This window comes from Rhodnius prolixus, unplaced genomic scaffold, assembly GCF_049639745.1.
Source record: "Rhodnius prolixus isolate KJV_2025 unplaced genomic scaffold, Rpr scaffold_6, whole genome shotgun sequence".
NCBI lineage: Eukaryota > Metazoa > Arthropoda > Insecta > Hemiptera > Reduviidae > Rhodnius > Rhodnius prolixus.
In genome coordinates, this window is record NW_027411634.1 from 27994857 (window position 1) to 28018493 (window position 23637).

Sequence of the window (23637 nt, forward strand, 5' to 3'; positions counted from 1 at the left end):
TAGAAGGTTTTTGTTAGGCTTTATTACTACACGTGAGCTAAGCCTTTTTTTATGTTTATAAAACTGCTATTTATTATTTTTAATCTTTGCTTTAATGTGGAACAGACGTATGTGAATATTTTAAGATGGATATTCAAAAGCTGTTTTTTCCAGTGGATAAGCCCCTTACAATACCAAACTTGGGATCATCTTATTTAAAATGCACAAATGACCAACTGAGGTTTCTATCAGAAAAAAATTTAAAGGTAAAGTTTATCCTACAATAGTGAATGATACAGAATATGGATTTATGTTTATTATTGCTATGTTCTTCATTAATGACATTTTTTAAATAGTTAAATAGACAGACTTAAGGACTTCTTGGTTAAACAATTATGAATACGTTTGCTGTGCATTGACTATCGCAGCGATACTCTAATAATGCTATAAATATTTTGTTTTAGTGTTCTTTAGAAATACAGTATGGATATTCTCAACCACTATCAGCCACGCCAGTTTATTTCACTGATATTATATCAGCCAACATTATTTGTAAAGGAGAAGATGTTAGGACTAGGGTGGAAATGTTCCTCAATGTCAAGGTATTATAATTTCTACATCAATAAAAAATATTCACAAGATTGAAGGCAAACATATGTATCAAGCTAAAAAAAAAAAGTTGTACTCATTTTTCAAGTTATTTTAAAGTTTATCTTCTAAATTAAAAAAATACAGTAATTGACTATTGCTAAGTGTAACTTTTTTTTTTCTCCGGCGCATCGAACACTTGGTCATTAGCGCTGAATGAGTGTAATATTCTTTCTGTGTAGAAAGTAAAAGCAGATGCTGTAAAGGTAATTTCTTCAATTATTTTTTTTGTTGGCAGAACTTAAATCTACAGTATTTACCTGGCGATTCTATTGGTATTTTACCTAAAAATCCAAAAATCGAAGTCGAAGCAATATTGACGTTACTTGGTTTGGATAAAATTGCAGATGATCACGTAGAAATAACTTTGGAAGATGGTGGGAAAGTGCCTTCTAAAAAAAAAGTACCAGTTCACTTACCAAAATGCACGACTATTAGAAATTTGTTTGAAACGTGTCTCGATATAAGAGCTATAATAAAAAAAGTAATTGCTTTCTACATGATTTTATATTCACTTGAAATATTCATTCTTTGCCAAAATTAAGGTTCTAACCGATTTTATAGAGTTTAATCAGAACTCTTTTGGAATATACTACAAATGGAACAGAGAAACGTCGTCTTGAAGAGTTATGTTCTAAAGAAGGTTCCAGTGAATACAATAAACATATTTTAGAAAAATCAACTTGTATTCTAGATTTTCTTCAGTCTTTTCCTTCTTGTAAACCACCTTTATCGGTGATTATTGTACACTTACCGAGGTTAACGGTAAGTTAGATTATTATTTTTTTAAATTGATATACTTTTTTGTTATAAAAAAGTCATGGATAATTTTATTTTAGCCTCGAGCATATTCAATTGCATCATCTCCGTTTGTACATCCTGATTCTATTAGAATAGTGTTGAACTTAATTCAGGATTCAAGAGGAAGGAATGGTATTTGTACAAGTTGGCTTTATGAAAAAGCTAGTCATTTGCTGGATCTCTCTAACCACTTTAATGCATTAAGTTTACAAAATAATGCAGAAGAAAATAAGGTCAGTGCAGAACATAATGTCCCTTGAGTCATGCTGATTTTTAGGAACTACAAAACCCTTTTATAATTTATATTGACTTTTTGTGTGAGGATGGTTTAGGCTTTCAAAGCAACTTCCAAGGAATTTAATCTAAAAATCCCTCTTTATGGATTCCATAAAAAAAAAAAATAGTTTGATCAACAAATTTTGGATCATTTTTGGGGTAAAATCCACTTCTTGATACAGTAACTTATTGTTATAGATACCTATATTTCTTCGAAAACACTCCAAATTTCGAATACCAATGAGCCTTGGATCTCCACTTATTATGATAGGACCTGGAACTGGATTAGCTCCGTTTATTGGTAAGTTATCTTTTGTCAGTCTGATTTAACTAAATTAAAGTAGTTTTAAAATTTAATTTTGGTGTGATTATTTTTTTATTACACCATTCTAATAAAAATTCATAAAATAACAATAATAATAATAATTATTATTATTATTTAAAAAATGCAAAGGTAATCTGTTTACTTGATTAAAAGTTAAGAACTACTTCATTTTTTGTTCTGTTTTTGATACATCCCTCTGATGAAAATATTCTATATTTATTTCTACATGCTTTTTCCTATACTTATTTGGTTTTATCTCTTTCTCTTCAGGCTTTCTGGAACACATTAATAAGCAATGGGATAACGAAAACAATACTAGCTCCTTAAACAACATTTTATTGTTCGGTTGTAGATTTAAAGATAGAGATTATATTTTTAAGTAAGTATGTATTTTAAATTTATTTCTATATACAGTAAGAACGAATTAAAATGAGAGGTTATAAAAGAGGTTATAAACGAAGGTTTTTGAGTGCAATAACGAAGATTTTAATAGTAAATAACTTTTAAGCACTCTGAAAAAAAAATATTTCTATAAAAAGTAGAAGTCATGGTATTACATCTCTCGGTTCAATGGATTTGTAGAAATCAATAAAAATTTTATATTAGATTATATTCCATTGGAGTTGAAAAGAAATTATAGATCAACGCTACTCAAAAAGTGGATAATTTTAAAAACAGAGGAATATAAATTCTATTATGATATATTTTCAATTATTTTGTGTTCATTATCTGCAGCTGGCTTGCACTTATCAAAGAAGTAACTTCGTGATTTAATTATTTCTCACTCAATTTTAATTGACTACGAACGAAATATTTCCAATTACAAAGCTAACATGCTATTTTTAAAAATAAACGTTATTTATTATCCGTTTACATTAGTGTACTTTTAATTTTTCCAGAGAGGATTTAAAGTTGTATTACAATAAAAAAGTTTTAAATAAATTTTTGGTTTGTTTTTCACGTGAAACTAATGTTGAAGAAAAAGAGAAATATGTCCAGGTATTACTTTTAAAATTCATTTGTATAAACTAATATTTATGATATGTATTGGATTATTATTATTACACCAATACCTCGCTTTGCGTCGTTTCGTTTTGCGTTTTTTCGAAGTTGCGTCGCTGCTTAATTAGTACTAATTTTCACTCTGCGTCGTTAGATTTTCGAAGTTGCGTATGTTTTGGGTTCGATTGAAGTTTTCATTTTTTTCTAAAAGATGGTAACACTTTTGTTTCTAATTGCGCCATGCCATCAAAACTCGGGGATTCCCTTTCTTACTAAAAATCAACGCAATTTGCAGTTTTATTTTCACTTTGTTTTGCTAATTTTAGTCGGGTTCTACACAGAGCAAAGACTATGTACAGCCGTTATCAGTTTATGTATTCCATGAGTTTATACCCAAGGGAGGGTAAGGGTAAGTGGTTTTGCAGCGAGTTCGCAACTCGCACGATATTTTCATGGAATACATAAACTGATAACGGCTGTACATAGCCAATTCACAACCGATTTACGACAACAGCCACTATGGACTCATCAGACAGTGATTAATTTTAATTTTGTTTTTCATAAATTAATTTTGTTTTAATTGAATACATACATTTTTTTTTTGTTTTTTGTATGTAAGTAATGAAATTTTATATTATTTTTGCTTTTTAAATGTTTACTTTGTTCAATTTTCTTTTTAAAAAGTAGTATTTTCGTAACCCTGGAACCTACCTTCGATCTTTACATGGTTTGCTATAGAAAATCTTAATTCACTTTGCGTCGTGTTTTTTTGGAACGTAACCACGATGCAAAGTGAGGTATTAGTGTATTATGGAAAAACCAAAGAATTAATAATAAAATAGAATTAATAGAATTATTAATAAAAAAAATTATTGGTATTTATAATTCTGCTTTCAGGATCTCTTCAAGAAAGAAAAATATACCTTGATAGAATATTTGATGAAGAGCGACACATATATTTTTGTTTGTGGAGATGCATTAAATATGGCAAAAGATGTTCATGACGCTATTATTGACTGCATTATTGATGTTCATGGTTTGTTTCATTGTACATAGGCAGTTTTTTTTAAATTTATTTATTTTGTTAAAAACTAGACTGTATTTTTTTTTTAATAGGTATTCCAAGAGAAGAGGCAATCTTAGTTTTACAAAATTTAGAAAAAGAAGGTAGATACGTAAGAGATGTTTGGAGGTAATATCTTAGGGGTATTTTCTATTATAAAAAAGCCGAAAAAAGTTTTATAAAATTTGGTTGTAAGGATCAAAGTTTTGCAATACCAGAAACTAGAGACATTTCAACTAGAGGTTGAAATGGTCCTGAAAATTAGAGAGCTGTGATTTTAATAATTACCACTAATTAATTGTTTTATATAACATTTTTAATTATTCATTTCATTTTAATAAACAGTGCTTTTAGACTGGAAGTCTAATCTTAAGAGCTATTTTGGCTGAAAGAAAAATAAATCGTTCCAGCGTTAATCTAGGGAAGATTTCCATTTTGTGAGTTGCATGTTAAAATTGCTGTAGCCTACTTACATTTTTTCGATAGCATTAGGTTCTTAGATTAGAACCTAATGCTATCGAATTTTTAACCTATCATCCCTATTCAGGCATATCTTGTTCATTTCTTTATTTAGTTACCAGCGAACTTGTTCTTCAAAGAAGAAATTTATTAAGTTACCGTCAGTTCATTTTTTTTATCAATGAATGAGTTGAATTCATTTTCAGTATTGAATTCTTCAAAAAAGAAAACATTACTTTTGAAGCTTTAAATCAAATTAATCTATAATTTATTTTTATTTTCGTTTTAGTTTAGTACATATATTAATTATTAAGATTCAACGTGTTAATGCTTTTGTATTTGTGTTTATATGAAATAGAAGTTTTTAAGAAAACCTCATTTGTTTCCCTTTCTTATTAGTAAGCTATTAGCAATGAATATTGCAGGATATTAAAAGATTTCCCAAATCATGAGACTTAAACAAACTGTGAAAATCTATTGTAAAAATATTGGATAATTTTCGAAATACCTTTAAAATAAGGTTACTTGCTATTCTTTATTAAATCTATTCTTTAAAAAAAAGATAATAATTTAAATGGTTAATAGCTTCTCTTTTTTTTTTGCAAACTCAAGAAGCCAGAAAGAAAAAGTAAAATGTCCTCTAATAAGTATTGGATGGCATTAATATTTTAAGTTTCCAATTTCAGTGGTAAAAATATTAGAATTCATGCTTGCCAAGGCGTAAACAAATTGATATGCAACTTTACGTATTCAACCATTATTCAACATTTAATCTCAGCTGCTAATGGATCTAGAATATTGCTACTTATGTAAATTATAGAGCTAGTTATTGTCTACAAGCAACTGAAATTTTACAGTTTCTGAGCATAAGAGTCTTTAAGATATTAAGTAAAACTTTTGGTACGTTCAATTCTCGACAAATTTCAACATCCTGTATCTCCGCCGCTATTACACCTAGAATATTGCTGTTTATATCAATTATGGAACTAGTTATTTTCTACAATAACAATACACTACAAAAAATAAAATAAAAAAGTCAAGAAAATCTACTTACCACTTTGCCTCTGTGGGTCTGTTTTACAGGTTTATTTTACAGGTATCTATTTTTTCATACGTTTTAAGTATCACAACATAAACTATAAACTTTTTTTTGATAAATAATCTTACCTTTTAAATCTGAATCAATAATGTTTGTAAAACTTGATTGAAATTTCCTTAAAAAAATTATAATTGTGTTGGAAAATGGTAATATTTAAAGCATATAAAAATGACATTTTATTTTTTAAACATATTTATCCAATAGAAAATAATATCTATTGTATTCTTAGAAAGAATTCTTTATATTAATAAAAAAGATTAAATCGTCAAACATTTATTTAAATTAACATATCAACCCTGTATTTTTAATCATCAAATTAAACTTCTTTTTCCAATAATATTACTTCCGTTTTTAATAAAACAATACTTCTTTTACTTAAATTTCATGGAAAAAGTTTCAGTTTCATACAAAAAAGGTAATATTTTAAGTATTTGAGATCTTTATTTTATGTTTTAGACGAATTAGCCAACCCGATTGGACAATTAACCTTATTTTGGTTAAAAAAAGGATCAAATTTGATTGATAGATTAAACGTTAAAGGTACATTTATAGATTTCTTTTTTTATTGCCCAACCATCAGTTATGGTGCATCTATGTTACTTTTTATCCACCAAAGATTTAAGCAAAATAACTCCCGTGGACTTATAAATAAGAAAAAACCGCGAAAAAACTATCATTTGCTCTCCTGTAAAAAATTTAAAGTGTGACATAGTGGATACCTCCGAGGTACTGATATATTAAAAAAATTGAATAAAAACTTCAAAAAAGAAAAATTACTTCTAAAAAAATCCGTCAGGGAGCATAAAATATCAAAATAGTTAAAAAATAAGAAATTAGTTTTCAAAAAATCCGTCAGAGAGCACAAAATATAAAAAAGTTAAAAAAAATAAGAAATTACTTCCAAAAAAATCCGTCAGAGAGCACAAAATATCAAAAAAGTTAAAAAAATTAGAAATTACTTCTAAAAAAATCCGTCAGAGAGCACAAAATATCAAAAAAGTTAAAACCTCTTCCTTTATATTCCACGATAGTGATGGGCTATTTGAGCGGACTCGTTCCATTGGAACGAGTCCGATGGTGGAACGAGTTGATTCAAATCCCTATTTTTAAAAAAAGTGATTCCGCCCCGCCCCAAAAAATTTAGGCAAATAAAAATGAAAATGAGGCAGCAGAAGGTTTGGAACGATTAAACATAAGAACAAATGTCACGCAATTTATTATATTATTATATCATTAAATGTTAGCTTTCCCAGTTAATAACAAAACTATATTTCTTTAACACACATTGAGTACTATCCCTAATTTCCAATTGCTCTGATAAATATAAAATTAACAACGTAATACAAATATTAACACAAAAATAGGCTAGTCAAATATAAATTAAAGCAATGCAGTTTTGTCATTATCTAGCTTGACCACTAGAAGACTGGAGTTAACTTACTTCAAGAGTATTCAAGGTAGAGAAACGGAAATGGGTAGGAAATTATTCCATAAAAATTCTAACTCTTCAAAATTATAATTACTCATAATATTTATTAACTAAGAATTGAATATCAAGCTTTTAAAATATTATCTTATTGTTTTACAAAAAGAAAAAGCTGTGTGCTTAATCTTAAACTTAGCGCTGGACACTCTTACTCTCATCTTCATTGGCGTAAGCTTGAACGTGTACATGTCAGCTAGACGGTCAAAGTAAAACTGGGCCAAAATTTAGTATTACCTAACTGGTTTACTTAGTGTAGTATCCCTCCCACTCTATCACCTATTTCACAAACATTCATCGATTGAAAATATTTTTTAGTTAAATATTCGTTTCATTGGAATACAAAAAACATTATAACGCTTTCTTAAGATGATTTGAATTTTTAAAATTTGTTTTTGTCCATTACTCTTATAAAATACGAAGAATTTCAAATAAAATATAATATACAAACACAGAATGATCTAGTGTGCAGGTGGAGTCAGTCGTAGTTACCATGACAACGGAACCGTTAAACGACTCCGGCCCAGCTCTAGCATTTTCATTGGTTAAATCCACTGGAGTTGGTGGAGTCGAATCCGGAGTGATTTAAATCCTTTTGAAACCGGACTCGTTCCATTTTTTCGTTCACTGAATCTAGCCAATAGAAATTGCTGGAGCTGGAACCGGAGTTGTTTAACGGTTCCATTGCTATGGTAACGAGGACTGACTCCACCTGCATACTAGATCATTGTGTTTGTATATTATATTTTATTTGAAATTCTTCGTATTATATAAGAGTAATGGACAAAAACAAATTTTAAAAATTCAAATCATCTTAAGAAAGCGTTATAATGTTTTTTGTATTCAAATAAAACGAATATTTAACTAAAAATTATTTCCAATCGATGAATGTTTGTGAAATTGGTGATAGAGTGGGAGGGATACTGCAGTAAGTAAACCAATTAGGTAATACTAAATTTTGGCTCAGTGTTACTTTGACTGTCTCACGGTCATGTACACGGTTAAACTTACCCAATGAAGATAAGAATAAGAGTGTCCAGCGCTATGTTAAAGATTAAGCACACAGCTTTTTCTTTTCGTAAGATAATAAGATAATATTTTTAAAGCTTGATATACAAGTCCTAGTAAATAAATATTTCTTTATTTATGAGTAATTATCATTTTGCTTGAAGGGTTAGAATTTTTTTTATGGGAATAATTTCCTACCCATTTCCGTTTCTCTACCTTGGATCCTCTTGAAGCACGTTAACTCCAGTCTTCCAGTGGTCAAGCTAGATAATGACTAAACATCATTGCTTTAATTTTTATAATTGACTAGTCTATTTTTATGTTAATTTTTGTGTTACGTTGTTAATTTTATATTTATCAGTGCAATTGGAAATTAGGGATAGTACTCAATGTGTGTTAAAGAAATATAGTTTTGTTATTAACTGGGAAAGCTAACATTTAATGATATTTTTTAATGAATTGCGTGACATTTTTACTAATGCATAGGGTAAGTACAGAGACCGGAATCGGTGAACGAGTTGTTGGAATCGATTCCAACCCTGGAACTGATTCAAATCCAACGAGTCCAAAGACGGACTCGTTCTGCCCATCACTATTCCACGACACAAATTTTCTTCAGTACGACTTGAGTGATGAAGGAGGGTGTATCGCTCTGTCGCTTGTCACTCTAAACATATCTAATCCAACAGTTACCTCTCTCCCCTAAAGAATCATACTTCTAAAAAATTCCGTCAGAGAGCACAAAATATTAAAAAGGTAGAAAATAAGAAATTAATTTTTAAAAAATCCTGTCAGAGAGCACAAAATATCAAAATAGTTAAAAAATAAGAAATTAATTTTAAAAAGATCCGTCAGAGAGCACAAAATATCAAAAAAGTTAAAACCTTTTCCTTTATATTCGTCGACACAGATTTTCTTCAGTACGACTTGAGCGATGGAGGAGGGTGTATCGCTCTGTCGCTTGTCACACCAAAAATATCTAGTCAAACTGTTACCTCTCTCCCCTAAGGAATCATGGGATTATGGATGTTATTGGTGGAAGAGATTTTGTTCTTCAACGGTCGGAAGGCAAATCCGTCAGTGAACACAAAATATAAAAAAGTTAAAAAATGAGAAATTACTTCTAAAAAATTCCGTTAGAGAGCATTAAATATCAAAAAAGTTGTAACCACTTCCTATACATTCGTCGACACAAATTTTCTACAGTACGACTTGAATGATGGTGGTTGGTAAATCGCTCCGTCGCTTGTCACTTATCACTTCCGAACATACATATCTAGTTTAACTGTAGCTCTTTCCCCTAAAGATTCATGGAAGTATGGATATTGAATTGTGGAAGAGATGTTGTCCCGTAGACGGTCGGAAGGTAAATGATGGCCCCACCCTCCCGCCCCTGCGACGAATTTCCTTATATAGGCAAAAATCCAGCATGGACGGCGCGACATATCACCATGACAACGAGTAAATAGTTCAGTAAACTGCCACTAGATGGCTCGCGCAGCCCTGTTTCAACTTTTTATTGCTCTTACATACTGACAAGACTTCGACAGGCATTTATAACCTTTTTTTAAGGTTTTCTTTTTTATTTCTTCCACTCTCTAGACTCTAGCGGCCAGTTTTAACCATTAATTTACGTTTTCCTTTCTATTTTTTCGTATTTTCTTTATCATTTTGAAAGATATATACAATATTATTAATTATTTTTGTTTTATTTTAATTTTTTCATATTAATTAGGAGATTAAAAGGAAAAGTAGATACAATATTAATAAATAATTCGTTTTTTATTTTTTAAAAATTATTTTTACTATAAATTCACATAAAATCTTAATAAACATTTTCAACATTTTATTATGCTAATAAATAAACAAAAATTATCAAAACGTAGTTTAATATTATCATTTTACCAAGAAAACATGCAACTTTTAGTCATCATAGCAACTCACTAGACCTATAAAGGATCATCTTACACTCATATTTAACCACGTTGGCGACTCCTTAGACCTATATATAACTACTTTACTCTCAGATTTAACCATGTTGGTGACTCACTAGACCTCTATAGGACTCTCTTACATTCACTTTTACCCATGTTAGTGACTCGCTATACCTAAGCAGAACTACTTAACACTCATTTAAGTTAATTCTTACCGGCACATGTGTATAAATTAGAACTGTTATAATAAATAAAAATCAGTCCAAAACAAATGAATGAACAAATAAATGGTTCTGTATTTGTATTTGTTTCTATATTTCCCTTTATTGAATGGTATACAGATATGGATGCGAATTACCTCAATTTATAAACGGGCTTGCTGTAATAAAATGAACCATGGTAACTTCCAGACAGCGAAGGGAACTGGATCGAGGAAAAATTATTAAGCACTATATTAAAACCATCTTACAATTACTGATAAATGAAATGTTTTTTTTTTTATTACTAAAACCTTTTTTAATCCTATTCAGACTCTAAAATTGCACAATAACGTTAAAACATGAGCTCAAAACAGTCTTATATATTGAATAGAAGACAACATTTAAAAATTATATCAAGTTTTAAACTAAAATATTAATTTTTACCTTAATCTTTAACTATGAAACGTACTACTAAACTGGAACTACTAAAATAAAATAAAATAGTTACAATAAAATTGTACAAAAGAATTTATTGATAGGTTGTACCATATGATTGAAAAATCAAAATAAGAAATGTAAAAGGATGGAATTGACTTATTTTACACTGAGAAAGTGAATGGTATGCCACCTAGAGGCGCTTGTTAGAACTACAAAAAGGATTGTAGTTCCACAAATCGTCGCTAGATAGTATGAAGTTGTACTTTTGTACGTTTTTTGAACAGCTAATCGCCCCTATTAATATATTATGTATTTAATTAAACATTATACATTTTTAATATACTCAACTTAAATTTTAAGCATTTAAAAACAAAAATATTATGTACAATAAACACATTTATCTTTAATATAACGCATTCAAGAAAACAGTAGCAAAGTATTGTAATTACTTGTGAAATTAATCCTCTTAGCATTCCATATAAACTAATTTAGCCTAAGTATTGTAACAACTTGAGATATATTGCTAAAATTACCTATCCCTAAAAGCGTTACTTAAATGATACTAATAACAACTCTAGTTTTATTAAGAAATATATACAATTTCCATTAGACCAGATATTCTTTAAGTAAGAGTAGCTACTTTACTTCACTTATACTTTCAATGCATTAGTAATGCCTACTGATTATGTAGACATTTGCAACACAAAGAATTTATAGACAATTCATAAAAATTGGAAAATAAATAAAATATTTGAAGCTTACACTTACCCAAGATAGACTTGTTCAGTAAAAACTGGCAGAATCACCCTTAAGTTGGTTATTTTACAGGCGCCCGTGAATTGTCTTTTAAGATCCATATACAAAAAATACTAAGATAAAATTCCAGATCTGGTTCCCAGATTATACTGAGCAGAAAATTGAAAAATACAATCAAATTAATCTTACCTTTGAGTCTGTTCAATATTTCGAATTTCCAAATTTAGCAACTCAGCAATAGCAAATAATCTGCTGTTTTTTTTTTAACTGGTGTAATTGTCCAATAAGAATTGTCTAATCTGATAGCAAAATCAAAGGATTCCCAACTTTATTGTGCATTGTCCACAGAAATATTCGACTTAAGTAAATTTAAAAGTAGTACTTTTAGACAGGACTTGCCGACCCTATACTTCAAAACTGACCAAACAGAGAATTCAAAAACTTGACAGAAATGAGCTGTTACCTCGTTAAACATGCAGTTCCGATCAGGCTATAAATTGTTCCGATCATTAGTTTATTTCTTCCTTGACAGGCAACTCAACAATTTAGAGGAAGTCAATAGCAGCTGTACAAAAAAGTTCGTTGCTAGTCAAACTAATTGTATCGTCAAGAAATCCAAAAAATTAGCGAAAGATTATCATTATTACTATTTAATTATAATTAAGGCCTAGCCTTATACAAACAGAGTGTCAATAATCAATTTACATATGTGATACAATAATGAAATTAAATAATAAATCTTGATATTAGAAATAAAATAACATAAAATAAAAAACAATGAATCAATGAAATCAAAGCAGAAAAAGTAATAAAAATAGAAAGTAATGATATTTGTAGATGTTACCTAAATAAATAGGCAGAAAACAAAAATATAAAACTTATTTAAAAGACAAAAATAAAACTAAGAAAACTTACTGAAATTATTCATTTAACAAAAATGATCTCAACTTTAATATACTAAACACATAATCATGTACAATAAATAATTTCACTTTTTTGCCACTATAAAGTAATTTTAATAAATCCCTTTCTGTATCTGAGGGCAGATTATTGTTAAAAATAATGATTTTTTATTTAAGAAATTACTGAAAGATGGAAAATACTTTAAAATTTCATGAACTTATTTTGAAAATTAGCATTTACTTATTTATTATTTTTAAATAAAACAAATTAGCAGTTTAAATAAAAAATATGTTTTTATCATCTAATTATTATTATTGCCTCGTACTCGATTTTTCACATAAACAGAAGCTCCTGGGATTTCCTTTCAACATTGCAACACACTAAATACATGTATTTCTACAACTTTTAAATTAAATAATTTCCCCATTCTGAGGGAGGCTGGTAATATGACTTCTAGCCACATAAGTTCTTTTTTAAAGCAATATAATGTTTGAAGAAAATTTGTATTGGAACCATAGGAAATTTTAGTAAAGGAAAATCCGTGTGAGCTTTCACCACATCAGGTTTTTCTTTCTTTTAAAAAAAAAATTCAAATATCAAATAACAAGTACAGATTGAAAGAAAGGAAAAATAAAATAAATATCTACGAGCTGTACTACCTGTCTTTGTCATGGTCAGAGGCGGATGATAGCTAACCTACTTTGTAGTACTAAAAATAACATATCAAACTAAATGAATACGAAGGTCAAGACCTGGACCCACAATACACCAAAGCTTTGCGGTCGGTCATTTAAGACAAATAATTTAGAAAATAAAGAAATAAGTTTCGATAAATGCGAAAAATTAAAACTATAACATGTTACGAGTTTTAAAACTTGAGATTGCTCGTTGTAATGCAAAAAATCGCTGGTAGGATTTCAATATAATCGTGAAAAATCTTAAACCAAAAATCGCTTGACCAATTTTTTAAATGAAATCTTAAGTCGGATGGTATCGATCAATGTAGGTAGCATTAAATGGAATATTAGTTCTACGAACAATTCGTACCATGTGACTTATATAATTTTTTTCTTCACCTTTTTGAGAATAATTCATTTATACAGCATTAAGCTCCTGATTTCTCAATTCTTCATCATCATCCAAATTTCTGAAATGAAAATTTGATATATAAGTAAGTTAAATATTCAGCTTTACATAAAAAAAATTCATTTCTTTCGTTCTAGAGAATTTATTAAATTATTAAAAAAAAAATATAGTTCTTTAAAAATGACTAAGCTAACAAGAGAAAAATGCATTAACTACATTACTACAAACTATACTTTGGATCATCAACCAAGAAGTACATTTTCTTTTAACTTCTACTTCTGCAGAATGAATGCTTATTAAAGGTGAATAGCTACTGACCGATTTATTTCAAGCGGATGTAAAAGAAAAAAAAAAGTAAAGTAATGCATGTTTTTTCAGGTGGAATTAACGTCCAATTACAAAATTAGGTGTCGACTAACTTACTTTACTATTATTTATTATATTAACCATTAAATAAAAATCCTAGGCTTAGACCAGGAGTCGAGCCCAGTACCGCAGTAAATCTTAGTTTACCCTAGCCTCCAACCTCTCCGCTACCATGGCGCATGATAATTCAGGCGGTGTAAAATATTCTTAGCTCTATAGATTTCAGGAATCTTTAAAATTTATATTTTCATAGAAATATTAACGAAGCATTCAATACACTACACTGTCTTAAAGGCGAGATTTTAAATATCAACTCTTTATTCCTTCGTAAAAAATAAAAATTAAATGTGTCAATTTTTGGACGCGAACTTATTTCTAGTTTATTGTTAAGTTATAATATTTCTTTAAGAAAAAGAAGCACAAATCCGGACTTAGTAATCGCTTGGAATTTATGAAAGATTATAATTTTGTAAAGCACAATGAATACTCACTAACTAATGTTACGTAGATGGGAAACAATGGAATTGAATAAATTCTTTTCCAGGATACTCCAAAATAAATTTTTACGGATTTCCTTTAAATTCCGAATTTCAGCAACTTATTATTTTCAAAATTATTATTTTGAACCTCTTATGAGGAGAGGAAGAAATTAAAAAAAAAGAGAAAATAACAGCCGAAAGCTCCATTAAAGAACCATAACAATCTCGCGAAATAGCACTCTTTCCTTCCTGGGTTAACCATTAGGTTACAAATCAATTTACCCACTAAATTTTTATTAGCAACATAAAGAGAAATAATAATATAAAAAATATTAACGTAGGTACGTGTACGTAAAAAAAATCCTTTAATGAACAGCGAAGAGAGTCGGCAATAGTCGTCTAGAATCGTGAAGGTAACAGCGCGCTGCTCGAGTATGCCCCAGGGTGTCCGGGCCGCCTTCAGTGGAGCCCCGGCCGGCTATCGTGGATACGGCTTGGAAACGTGCATAACAAGTTGGCAGAAATATCGATAAAGAATATAAGACTATCGGGCCGCGCTTATAGTTGGCGGTCGTCATTAATTTTATCAATAATTGTTTTAATAATAAAAATAATTAACTTTAAATTATATTTTTAAAAATTCTCATTAATTTTAAGGTAGCCATTATAAGAAATGTTTTTAATTAATTAACAAAATATTTAAAAAAGAAGAAATAAGTACGTTTAGAGGATGGCCACACCACCGGATTCACCGGTTGAAGATGTTGTTTATGAGATTGAACCTTCTCGGGTGCCTAAACATCGTCCGGTAGCACTAGAGGATCTCTGCCGACAGACAAAATTTACTAGACAGGAGATAAGAGTCATGTACAGGGGATTCAAACAGGTTAGCTTTTTAAAATTTATGATTTCATAAAACATTTATGCTCTATTTGAACGTGGTAAATACAGTCAAATAAACATTCTATTTGTTTGTATGTTTTTAAACTGTTAATATACATACTAACGATGAATAGATTATTATCTATGATTTCTTTCAATGTAATTATTTTTGATAGGCATTATGACCATAAAATACTAGGGAAATAGTGCGTGATAAAGTTAAAAATCAATCAATATAACATTAAAATTTTACATTGACATCGATATAGTAAGTTATGTTTATCTTATTTTTGCTGCTTCCTTCAAAATAATTTACAACAATTACTATTTCCAAAGTATGCCGAGGGTATTCCAGCTGATTACCTTGCATGAAATACTCGGACGACTTTCTTTTCTAAATAATATGATTCTATTAAACAAATTTTCTTCAAATTCTACTAATCACTCGATTTTTACCAACGATAAATTCTATTACATAGCTGACAAGTCAAGGGATTCGTTTGTCCGGAGTATCCGTGAGCACAAAACAATTCTTTCATAAATTTCATTTTTTGTAAAGGAACAAAATTACCCAGTATTAATTAATTGTATTGTTTTCTTTGTTTTAATATTTTTAAGGTTTAACTGATCATTTTAAATAAAATTATTCCGATGACAAAACTTTATACTTTTTTTGCAACAATTTTTATTAATTTCACAAATGTATGTATTTTGTTTTTCTGCGATGATTTCAAAAAGTATGAGAGCTATTTATTCGTTTGCGCTGTTCATTTTTTTATGAATAAAAGTCGAGTAACAGATAATAATTTTAAGATACAGGGGAAAAATAATAGTACAGCTTTAATAAATGATTTTACAATTTATATTGCATGAAGTATCTATTTCTCACATTATGCAAAAATAATATTTAAATAAAACTGAATTTAAATAATGGGTATATTTAAATTAGAAAATATATTAATAGCCAAAATTTTATTTTCAGCCTAGATTTGAACACCCACGTTTTAACCACAAAAATTTATTCTTCCCATAATAGTTGTAAATTTAGTATAACTATATATTTAAAATTATGTCCAATCTGCAAATGCAGTAACAAATCATTATTAGTGACTAGGATGCTAACTGTTTTAAAGCAACTGCACCTGCGGTTGCCGACACGTTGTTCGGACTGATATTGTTATACATTGGCGCTGTCAACATTTGCTTACCAAATTTTGTGGTTGTTTACTTTTCCCCTTCAATTATTTCCTGATATATTCCGATTTATTTATATATGGTTTATATTAGATAAATTTTCAATAAAACAATTCCGTCAGAGATTTTTTTATTTTTTTTTATTTAACCTTCGTTTATAGATAGCTAGCACAGGAGAAAATTAATTAATTTGTTCTTTAAATTATGTTTTTACAACAAATACACGCTATGAGGTGTTTTTGACAGAAGAAAAAATAGAAATTATATTATTAAAACGAATATATTTTTTTTTTGTGAAAACTGCAATACCTATATTTGAGCGTACAATGCACAACTCGATTAACTCCAAAAAAACAAAATGTGGAGAAATGCAACAAAATAATGTAATACATTGTTTTTTAAAATTCTGTTTATAATATAGCTTCAATTAAATTTACCGTTATCATTATTCAATGACCAAAAAATTTTGTGTCGTTTAATGGTAGAGTTAATCTTATAATTTGGGAAATTTATTATAAATATAAAAAGCTACGATTGAACCAAGTGCTTTGTCAATCAAATTTAAGATATTTCAAAAAGTAGAGTCAATCAGTTTGGGCAGTGAACGGCTCATGTATTAAATATTAAGATTAATCTAATTAGAGGTATTAGACGTATCTGGTGACATGTAGATGTAGCTGAGATAACTTCTATTCACTTTCATTGTTAAACTATGCTATTATATCCAGTTAAAAATCTTTAGAAAAGATTGAATAGACTGAACAAGAAAATTCCATTACCGAAAGATGTCCGTATTTCAAACCATTTAGCAAATACCAATAGTTTTTAACGCCAAACTTTTTCACATGAAAATTGACATAACAAATACATTTTTGGCCGCCAATTATGGTGAAATAATTATTAAAGAATTCTTAGTGAGCAGAAATGGATGCCCAAATTGTGAACGTAGCACCACCTCGGGAACATTCTTGCTCGCCGAACTATCAATCTTCTTCAAGTTACTTCCCATTTCGGTTAGTTCCCAGTAGATTGCTGGCAATTTCCCGCTTTGCCCAAAGAAACTTTATACCGATTTTCAATACTATTTTCTAAATCCATTTTCATACTATCAAGTTATCAAACTTTTTTTTTTAAATATACATTTTTTAAAAGTATATCTTTTTTCTTTCAAGTAAAATTAAACCTCCAAGAGTAAGGTTTAATTTTTTAGAAAAATTTTAATTTTGAATCAAAAAAGATTAACAATTGTGCAATTTGAATTAATCTATAACCAAAAAGCCAATTGCTGAAAGTAGTAATTTGTGATTTCCAGATAACAGTCCATTATATACTATACATACTCTTACTTAAAAATGTTCCGAGAAATTTCATGTTGGGGGTTTCGAGGCGTACTATCAGGAATTCTCATAGATTCGTTTGCGCTGACGGTCACTGCTCGTTTGAACCCTCTAGAACAAATAATTTAGAACGATATTAAGAATTAGAAGTGTACAAGTAGTGTAATACACTACTATGCAACCTGCAAAAACCAAGAAAATAATTATTTAAAAGTAAATTATCTTAGTATAAATTCTAAGTCTTGAGGATTTTTTTTTCGTTTATTGTGCTACAATCAGCGTGTTAGCGCTATAAGTAACAATGATACAATGAGCAATAAATGATAAGTAGCGAGTGGAGAAGTTACTCAGTGGTAACACTCCCAAATATTGGATGGTTAGTCACTCTCTTCACTGGAGAGGAGATCACGAGGCCACTGTCTTTTAAGGCGTCTTGTCGGGTTGTCAGGAAGAGTCTAGAAGAAAGATTTTTAGCTAGAGGATTTATATGAGATTGAAGGTTGAAGTGGAGTTTTCTGTATCTTGTTTTAGCAACTTGTGTGACAAAAGGAATGTTAAGGTCAGTGTGTATAGTCAGGTTGGAGACATAAAAAGGAGCGTGAACAATAGTTCGAAGTATTTTAGATTGTAGAGATGGAATCCTTTGGAGATTGGAGCGTTTGGTTGAACCCCACAGCTCTATTCCATACGCCCAGATGGGTTTCAGAATAGAAGTATAAATTAGTCTTTTGTTGTCCAGAGAGAGTTTTGATCTGTCGTCTAAGAGTCTTTTAAGTAGTCGATAGCGTCTGTTCAGTTCTGTTCTTTTAAGTCTAGTGTGGGGGTTCCAAGAAAGCGAGGAAATTTAATTTTGTAAACTGTAACTGAAAAACATCAGATTTTTGCAAGCCAGATTTAATGCTCAACTCTAATCTTTAAAAGCAATTATTGGCTTCTAAAAGACCCTAAGACATAAAAAGAAAACTTCTTAGGTACAGCCATATTCGCTATGCTTCCACTAAAGTAGTAGGCAACTTTTAATAAAGCCAATAAGATGACTTTAATTTAATTTGTAAACAATACACGAAGGGAGAGGGAAGGAATTAGCTATGTGGTTAAAGAATTGGATTCTCACGCGGAGGTCCCGGGTTCGATTCCAACTGCTGGCCTTTAGATTTTCTCTTCCTAAGAGAGCTTCTTACAGTTTCGTTAGACAGTATTTCTGTAACGAGAGAATACTGTCTGGAGGCCGGCACAGAGAAAGCTCCTGGCGCCAATAATCTCAGATGTTAACGTCCTAAAATAAATAAAAAATGAAGGGAGGCGAAGTGAAAATTTGTTTTAAGTCTGTAAAACTGAGGCACCTAGCACTGGCATAACACAGCCACTTGAAGAATTGTAAATTTGGTAAATTAAATTTTAAATTAGACAGCCATGTATGTCAGAATAAAGCTTTTCTACAATTGAAAAATTTTGAGATTAATAACATTCTTTAAGAATAAAATAACTATTTTCACGTACAATTATTAAAATTTTAATGTTCCATGTAGTTGTTAGAAAACATGGAAATAAGGCTTATTTTTCTTTTTTGTTTTTTGTTGTTGCTCTGTGTTACTTGATTTTCTTGGTGAAAATCCCTTAAGTACACACGTGTGGTGGAACAGTGAGCATGTTTTACCTGCTAGGGTGAACTGTACAAGAAACAAGAAACTAAACAAAAATTTTCATTCCACTAGACTGAATAAACAATATGTGCATACTCTTACTTTATGTAAGAATGCTGCTGGGCATTACCTGTTACTTTATTAAAGAAGAAAATTTTGCAGTAATTTTTTGAAGTAGAATTATTTGATTATTAACATAGTGTAACTCACAAAAAAATTTTGCTCACAGACACATACCATTCAACTGTTAAACAAACTTGAATTATACAATTTATTACCTCTATCTTACAGTATTAATTCAAGATACGACTTTTAAGTTGTATTACTACACTGTGCGCATAAATAATAAAATAAAAATACAAAAGAGACTTCAATCGTAAGCACTTTTATTCCCATCAATATCTGTTGTAATGCAGGATTTCTATAAAGCGTTCTGATTTATACTTTATTTATTGTAAGATTTATTTCACTTTTATTGGGTAATCTAGAATAATGTTTATGTAAATGTACACTTGATGATAACATCAATTGGTACTTTTCAATCCGTACTTGCAAGCGAACGTTCTTATAAGAAAGTGTTCTGAAACACTGTAAAGTTGGCATAAATTGTTTTAAATGAACCAAGTTATTTATTTCTAAGTGAAATTCTGACGACTTCAAGAAGTCTATGTTGCGCTACAGGCGTATGACGAAGAAAGATTTAATGGAAAAGTTCTCTTTAGATCAACTAATCGCTAATTTTTGCTATCTACATTCGGAAGGGTGTAAATAACTTGTTTCTCGGGAATTAGAATGACATTGGCTTCATAACATTGGAGTCCCCAATCACCCGACTTAATCGCAATTGATTTTTTATGTGTGGTGCTTTACAAAGACTAGATTAAAATAAATAACTTGAGACAGTTATCTAGATGAATGAAGAAGAGTTAACACTTTTGAGAGGTTCAGAGCTAAAGTAGAACGTTGGAGGCACAGAAAGGGCCAAGGATTTTGCCAAGAAGCTTTCGAAGAGGAACATCTATGTGATTACCATTAAAACGAATCTCTGTTGGTATTAATGCCTATGAACAAACATTCACGGTAACACGGTTTTGCTCCCACAATATATCACTTCTCAATAAATAGCGAATCAGCTGGGTGAAGGAATTTCGTTTGGAGCGACATAGCCTTCGAAAATTTATGATAAAGTTTAATCAATTATTATTTTTAAATTATATTATTTTATTCTTTGCTGTCCTACATTCCGGACACTACATCAAAAGTATCATCAAGATGTCATGAGATAAAGTAAAAGTTAACTTGGAAATCACTTAAACAAAAAAGAGTCATGATATCATAAATATTAAAATATACATCTTAAAAGAAAATGAAGTTATTTCAATAAAATGTTCGAGAATTGCGGTCAAGTAATTAGATATTGGATCTAATTTGATTCATTTTATATTTATTGGAGAATTAAATTTGCAAACTGAATACTTAATTTATTCACTTTCCATTAAATCTATCAACTTGTTAGAAAGCACTTATTGAATACAGTTGTTAGTGATTTGAGGAATAAATTTAATTTATTTAGAGAGAGATAGAGAGAGTATAATGTTGGAATTATTTATGTTTAGGTTATCCATTCTGCTGCTAATGTACGACGCTCCCTTGGACTGCTATATTGATGAAATGTATCTAACCATCTGGGATTAAACAACAAATTAAGTTTTGATTTGAACCTATAAGATACAATCAGTGAAATAAATTGACTGTCATGTTTTCATTAAATTTATTTATTATTAGAGCTCACGCTGGCACATTCCTTACTGATGAACTATCTTTTTTTCCTTCACAGTGATGCATTCCAATGATTTAGTGTACAATTTAAATTCCCAAGTGAAACATATGAGCATGAAGTAGAAATTTAAGCTATCGGGTTTTCAGATTCTTTTAGGGCTTTTATTATTATTATTTGTTAAATTTATAACGAACTATCAGAAATTTCTTTTGGGACACTTTGACAAGATGGATCTTCCAGGATGATGTTGATCAAATAATACTTTGAAATTATCGAAATAAAGAAAGAACTGAATGGAATGATTTAAGAAAAATATCGGTGAGAAAGATGTGTTTAGAGCGAAATATTTAATTTCAGTTATTATGGTAGTCATGAGCGAAGTATCCAGCCTATAGTAGAAGTACCAGATTAAACTTGTTCAATTTGTTTTTTCAAAGTCAAATTCTAACAAGATGCATTTTAATAATCAGCTGCCATAAATAACCTGCTTCTACTTTTGCTCGAACCTGCTGATAAATCACAACTCAGAATTTATCTAAAAATTTCCGCCAACTGAAGGTTAACGAATGGAGTGGATGAAGGGCGAGAAGAATGATAACTATTCACGTTCATAATTGTGAAACACTAATGCAGACTTCTCACTAGTTCTAGGTATCATTTAAAACGTAGAATCACCACTTCAGGACACATTATGCTGATTGCAAAACATCAAAGCGGTGGCACACAAAGTGTCGGCCAATCTGAACATTATTTAAATGGATGTCACTCGCTAATTACTTCTCCTTGTAGTTTCAAATATTTTGGCACGATAAAACATGCATTTTTTTTCCTTAATTAATTTTTGTGTAAGGCTTTGAATAGAATTCATATTTTATTTTAAAATACTACTTCAACAGTATACATTTTAGATTTTAGAGTAGCATACATACTTCAAAGACATTACTTTACTTTGAACATACATTTTCGAACTTGAACTGAGTTTGCATCAGAAATATATGCATTGAGGACTCCCGAAACCTCCAAAAAATGTTTTATCCCAAGATTAGTATGTTTGGTAGGTGGTTGTTAGCGTATCTTATAACCAGAAAGTCGCCTAAAGCTCAAATTTAATTCTTTCTTTTTCTTAGTATTGCTTCAGAACCTAAGGTTTTGATCGAAAATGCGAATTTTGATGTAACTTTTTCAGTTTTCCACGATTATATATAGTTATATTCGTTCCAAGGATTTTCTGTAAACTTGCAAACTACAGATATACTTACATAGTCTTATTTTTTCATTTCATGGAGATTTCAGAGAACAAGGAATAATTAAGGATATTAACGTCTGTAGACGTTGGAACTTCTCTAAGATTCCCCTCTTTCGATTGTGCATCTTTCTTTGCAGAGAACACGAAAAAAAATGACAACAGATTTAGATGTACCCTTGAATTTTCGTGCGGGCTTATTCCATTTTTTTTTTAAATTTTCTTGTACCAGTTATGTTCTTCTCCAAGAAATTTTCTTTTAGGAAATTCTTTCTTTTCTTCGGAATCTCCAGATTGTGATTACATTTTAGATAATCTAATTTAGAGTGTGCAGGGTTTCATTGGTTTGCCACTTAGGTTTCACGATCTTGGCGAATTAGATTTATATAAATTTCGGATCTCTTCAACAGAGCCTCCAATCTTCGATACTAGTCACTGCAGTTAAATATTTTTTATTAATTCATTTTTTGTTTTTTTAAAATCTTGGATCCCTTAACCATAATTTTAAAAGAATTTGTAACTTTTGTTTGTTTGTTTTTGTTTTTTGTATTTACTTATTATATTTTGATATTTTATAAAATACTTCAAAAATTGACAACTACGCAAAACTGAATCACCGAATACCTTAAGGTGAGAATTCTCTACATTTATCATTTCATCAGCCAACAGTTAATGAATTTATACTAAACAATATTTTTTAAATTTTCTGGATTATAAAGACTAATTTAAAAAGAAAAATTGTTTTATCTTCTTGGTCCAATTAAATTTTTAGTTACATATAAAACGTGAGCACAGAGTTAATAAAGCAAAAGTTTTGTCTAGTTGTACTATTTCAGAAATAATGTAACAAACAAGTCAGGTAGTTTAATTGGCTGTGTAACACTCATTTGTAATTAAGAGAATAGCGTGCAAACTCTCAACAACATTGTCCCTCTAGCTATTTTTGTTCGTATTTTTTCGCATGGTGTATTTAATAATTTTGTTACAGAAAATATTTATGTCAAATAAATGTTTATGTTATTTACACCTCACTCAGAGAAACTAAAATTTCCCCTTCCAATTAATTGTTTTTCGTAAAGTTTGGCTTTGTCCCAAATAATCCATGGCTTGATTCTGTCAGGAAGTGTAGCTTATATGGACGTTAAGAGTATAATTGATATCATTTATGCAAGAATATTTCTATGTCTACAACCTAAGCAGGTGGAAATGCACACGGGTGCCTGAAAAATTGAAATAATCCTTTTATGTTTTTT

The 23637-nt window shown here is 29.7% G+C and overlaps 2 protein-coding genes and 1 long non-coding RNA gene across 7 annotated transcripts in view; 2 read left to right on the top strand and 1 right to left on the bottom strand.

The window, feature by feature from the left end:
- On the top strand, positions 1-4549 carry LOC141460224 (methionine synthase reductase-like). The gene is made up of 10 exons (XM_074140029.1): positions 1-245; positions 444-581; positions 866-1111; positions 1192-1392; positions 1467-1661; positions 1903-2005; positions 2300-2408; positions 2929-3028; positions 3929-4067; positions 4148-4549. The coding sequence occupies exons 1-10, from the start codon at positions 126-128 to the stop codon at positions 4225-4227; spliced, it is 1431 nt and encodes a 476-aa protein (XP_073996130.1). The 5' UTR covers positions 1-125; the 3' UTR covers positions 4228-4549.
- A 5155-nt stretch (positions 4550-9704) lies between these two features.
- Positions 9705-23637, bottom strand: part of LOC141461483 (uncharacterized) — a 33356-nt gene continuing 19423 nt past the window's right edge. For 2 of the 4 annotated variants that reach the window (XR_012462938.1, XR_012462939.1), the window contains 2 exons: positions 17728-17829; positions 9705-13521 (listed from right to left, as the gene is read on the bottom strand). This is a non-coding gene — a long non-coding RNA (uncharacterized lncRNA). Of the gene's footprint in view, positions 13522-17721; positions 17830-23637 lie in introns of all 4 variants that reach the window. The other 2 variants (XR_012462937.1, XR_012462936.1) reach the window with 2 other exon arrangements.
- The window catches only part of LOC141461479 (A-type potassium channel modulatory protein KCNIP1), a 143927-nt gene continuing 135049 nt past the window's right edge, over positions 14760-23637 (top strand). For both annotated transcript variants that reach the window (XM_074142620.1, XM_074142624.1), the window contains exon 1: positions 14760-15191. In XM_074142620.1, coding sequence (XP_073998721.1) covers positions 15036-15191 — 156 coding nt within the window. In that variant the 5' untranslated portion in view covers positions 14760-15035. The remainder of the gene's footprint in view (positions 15192-23637) is intronic.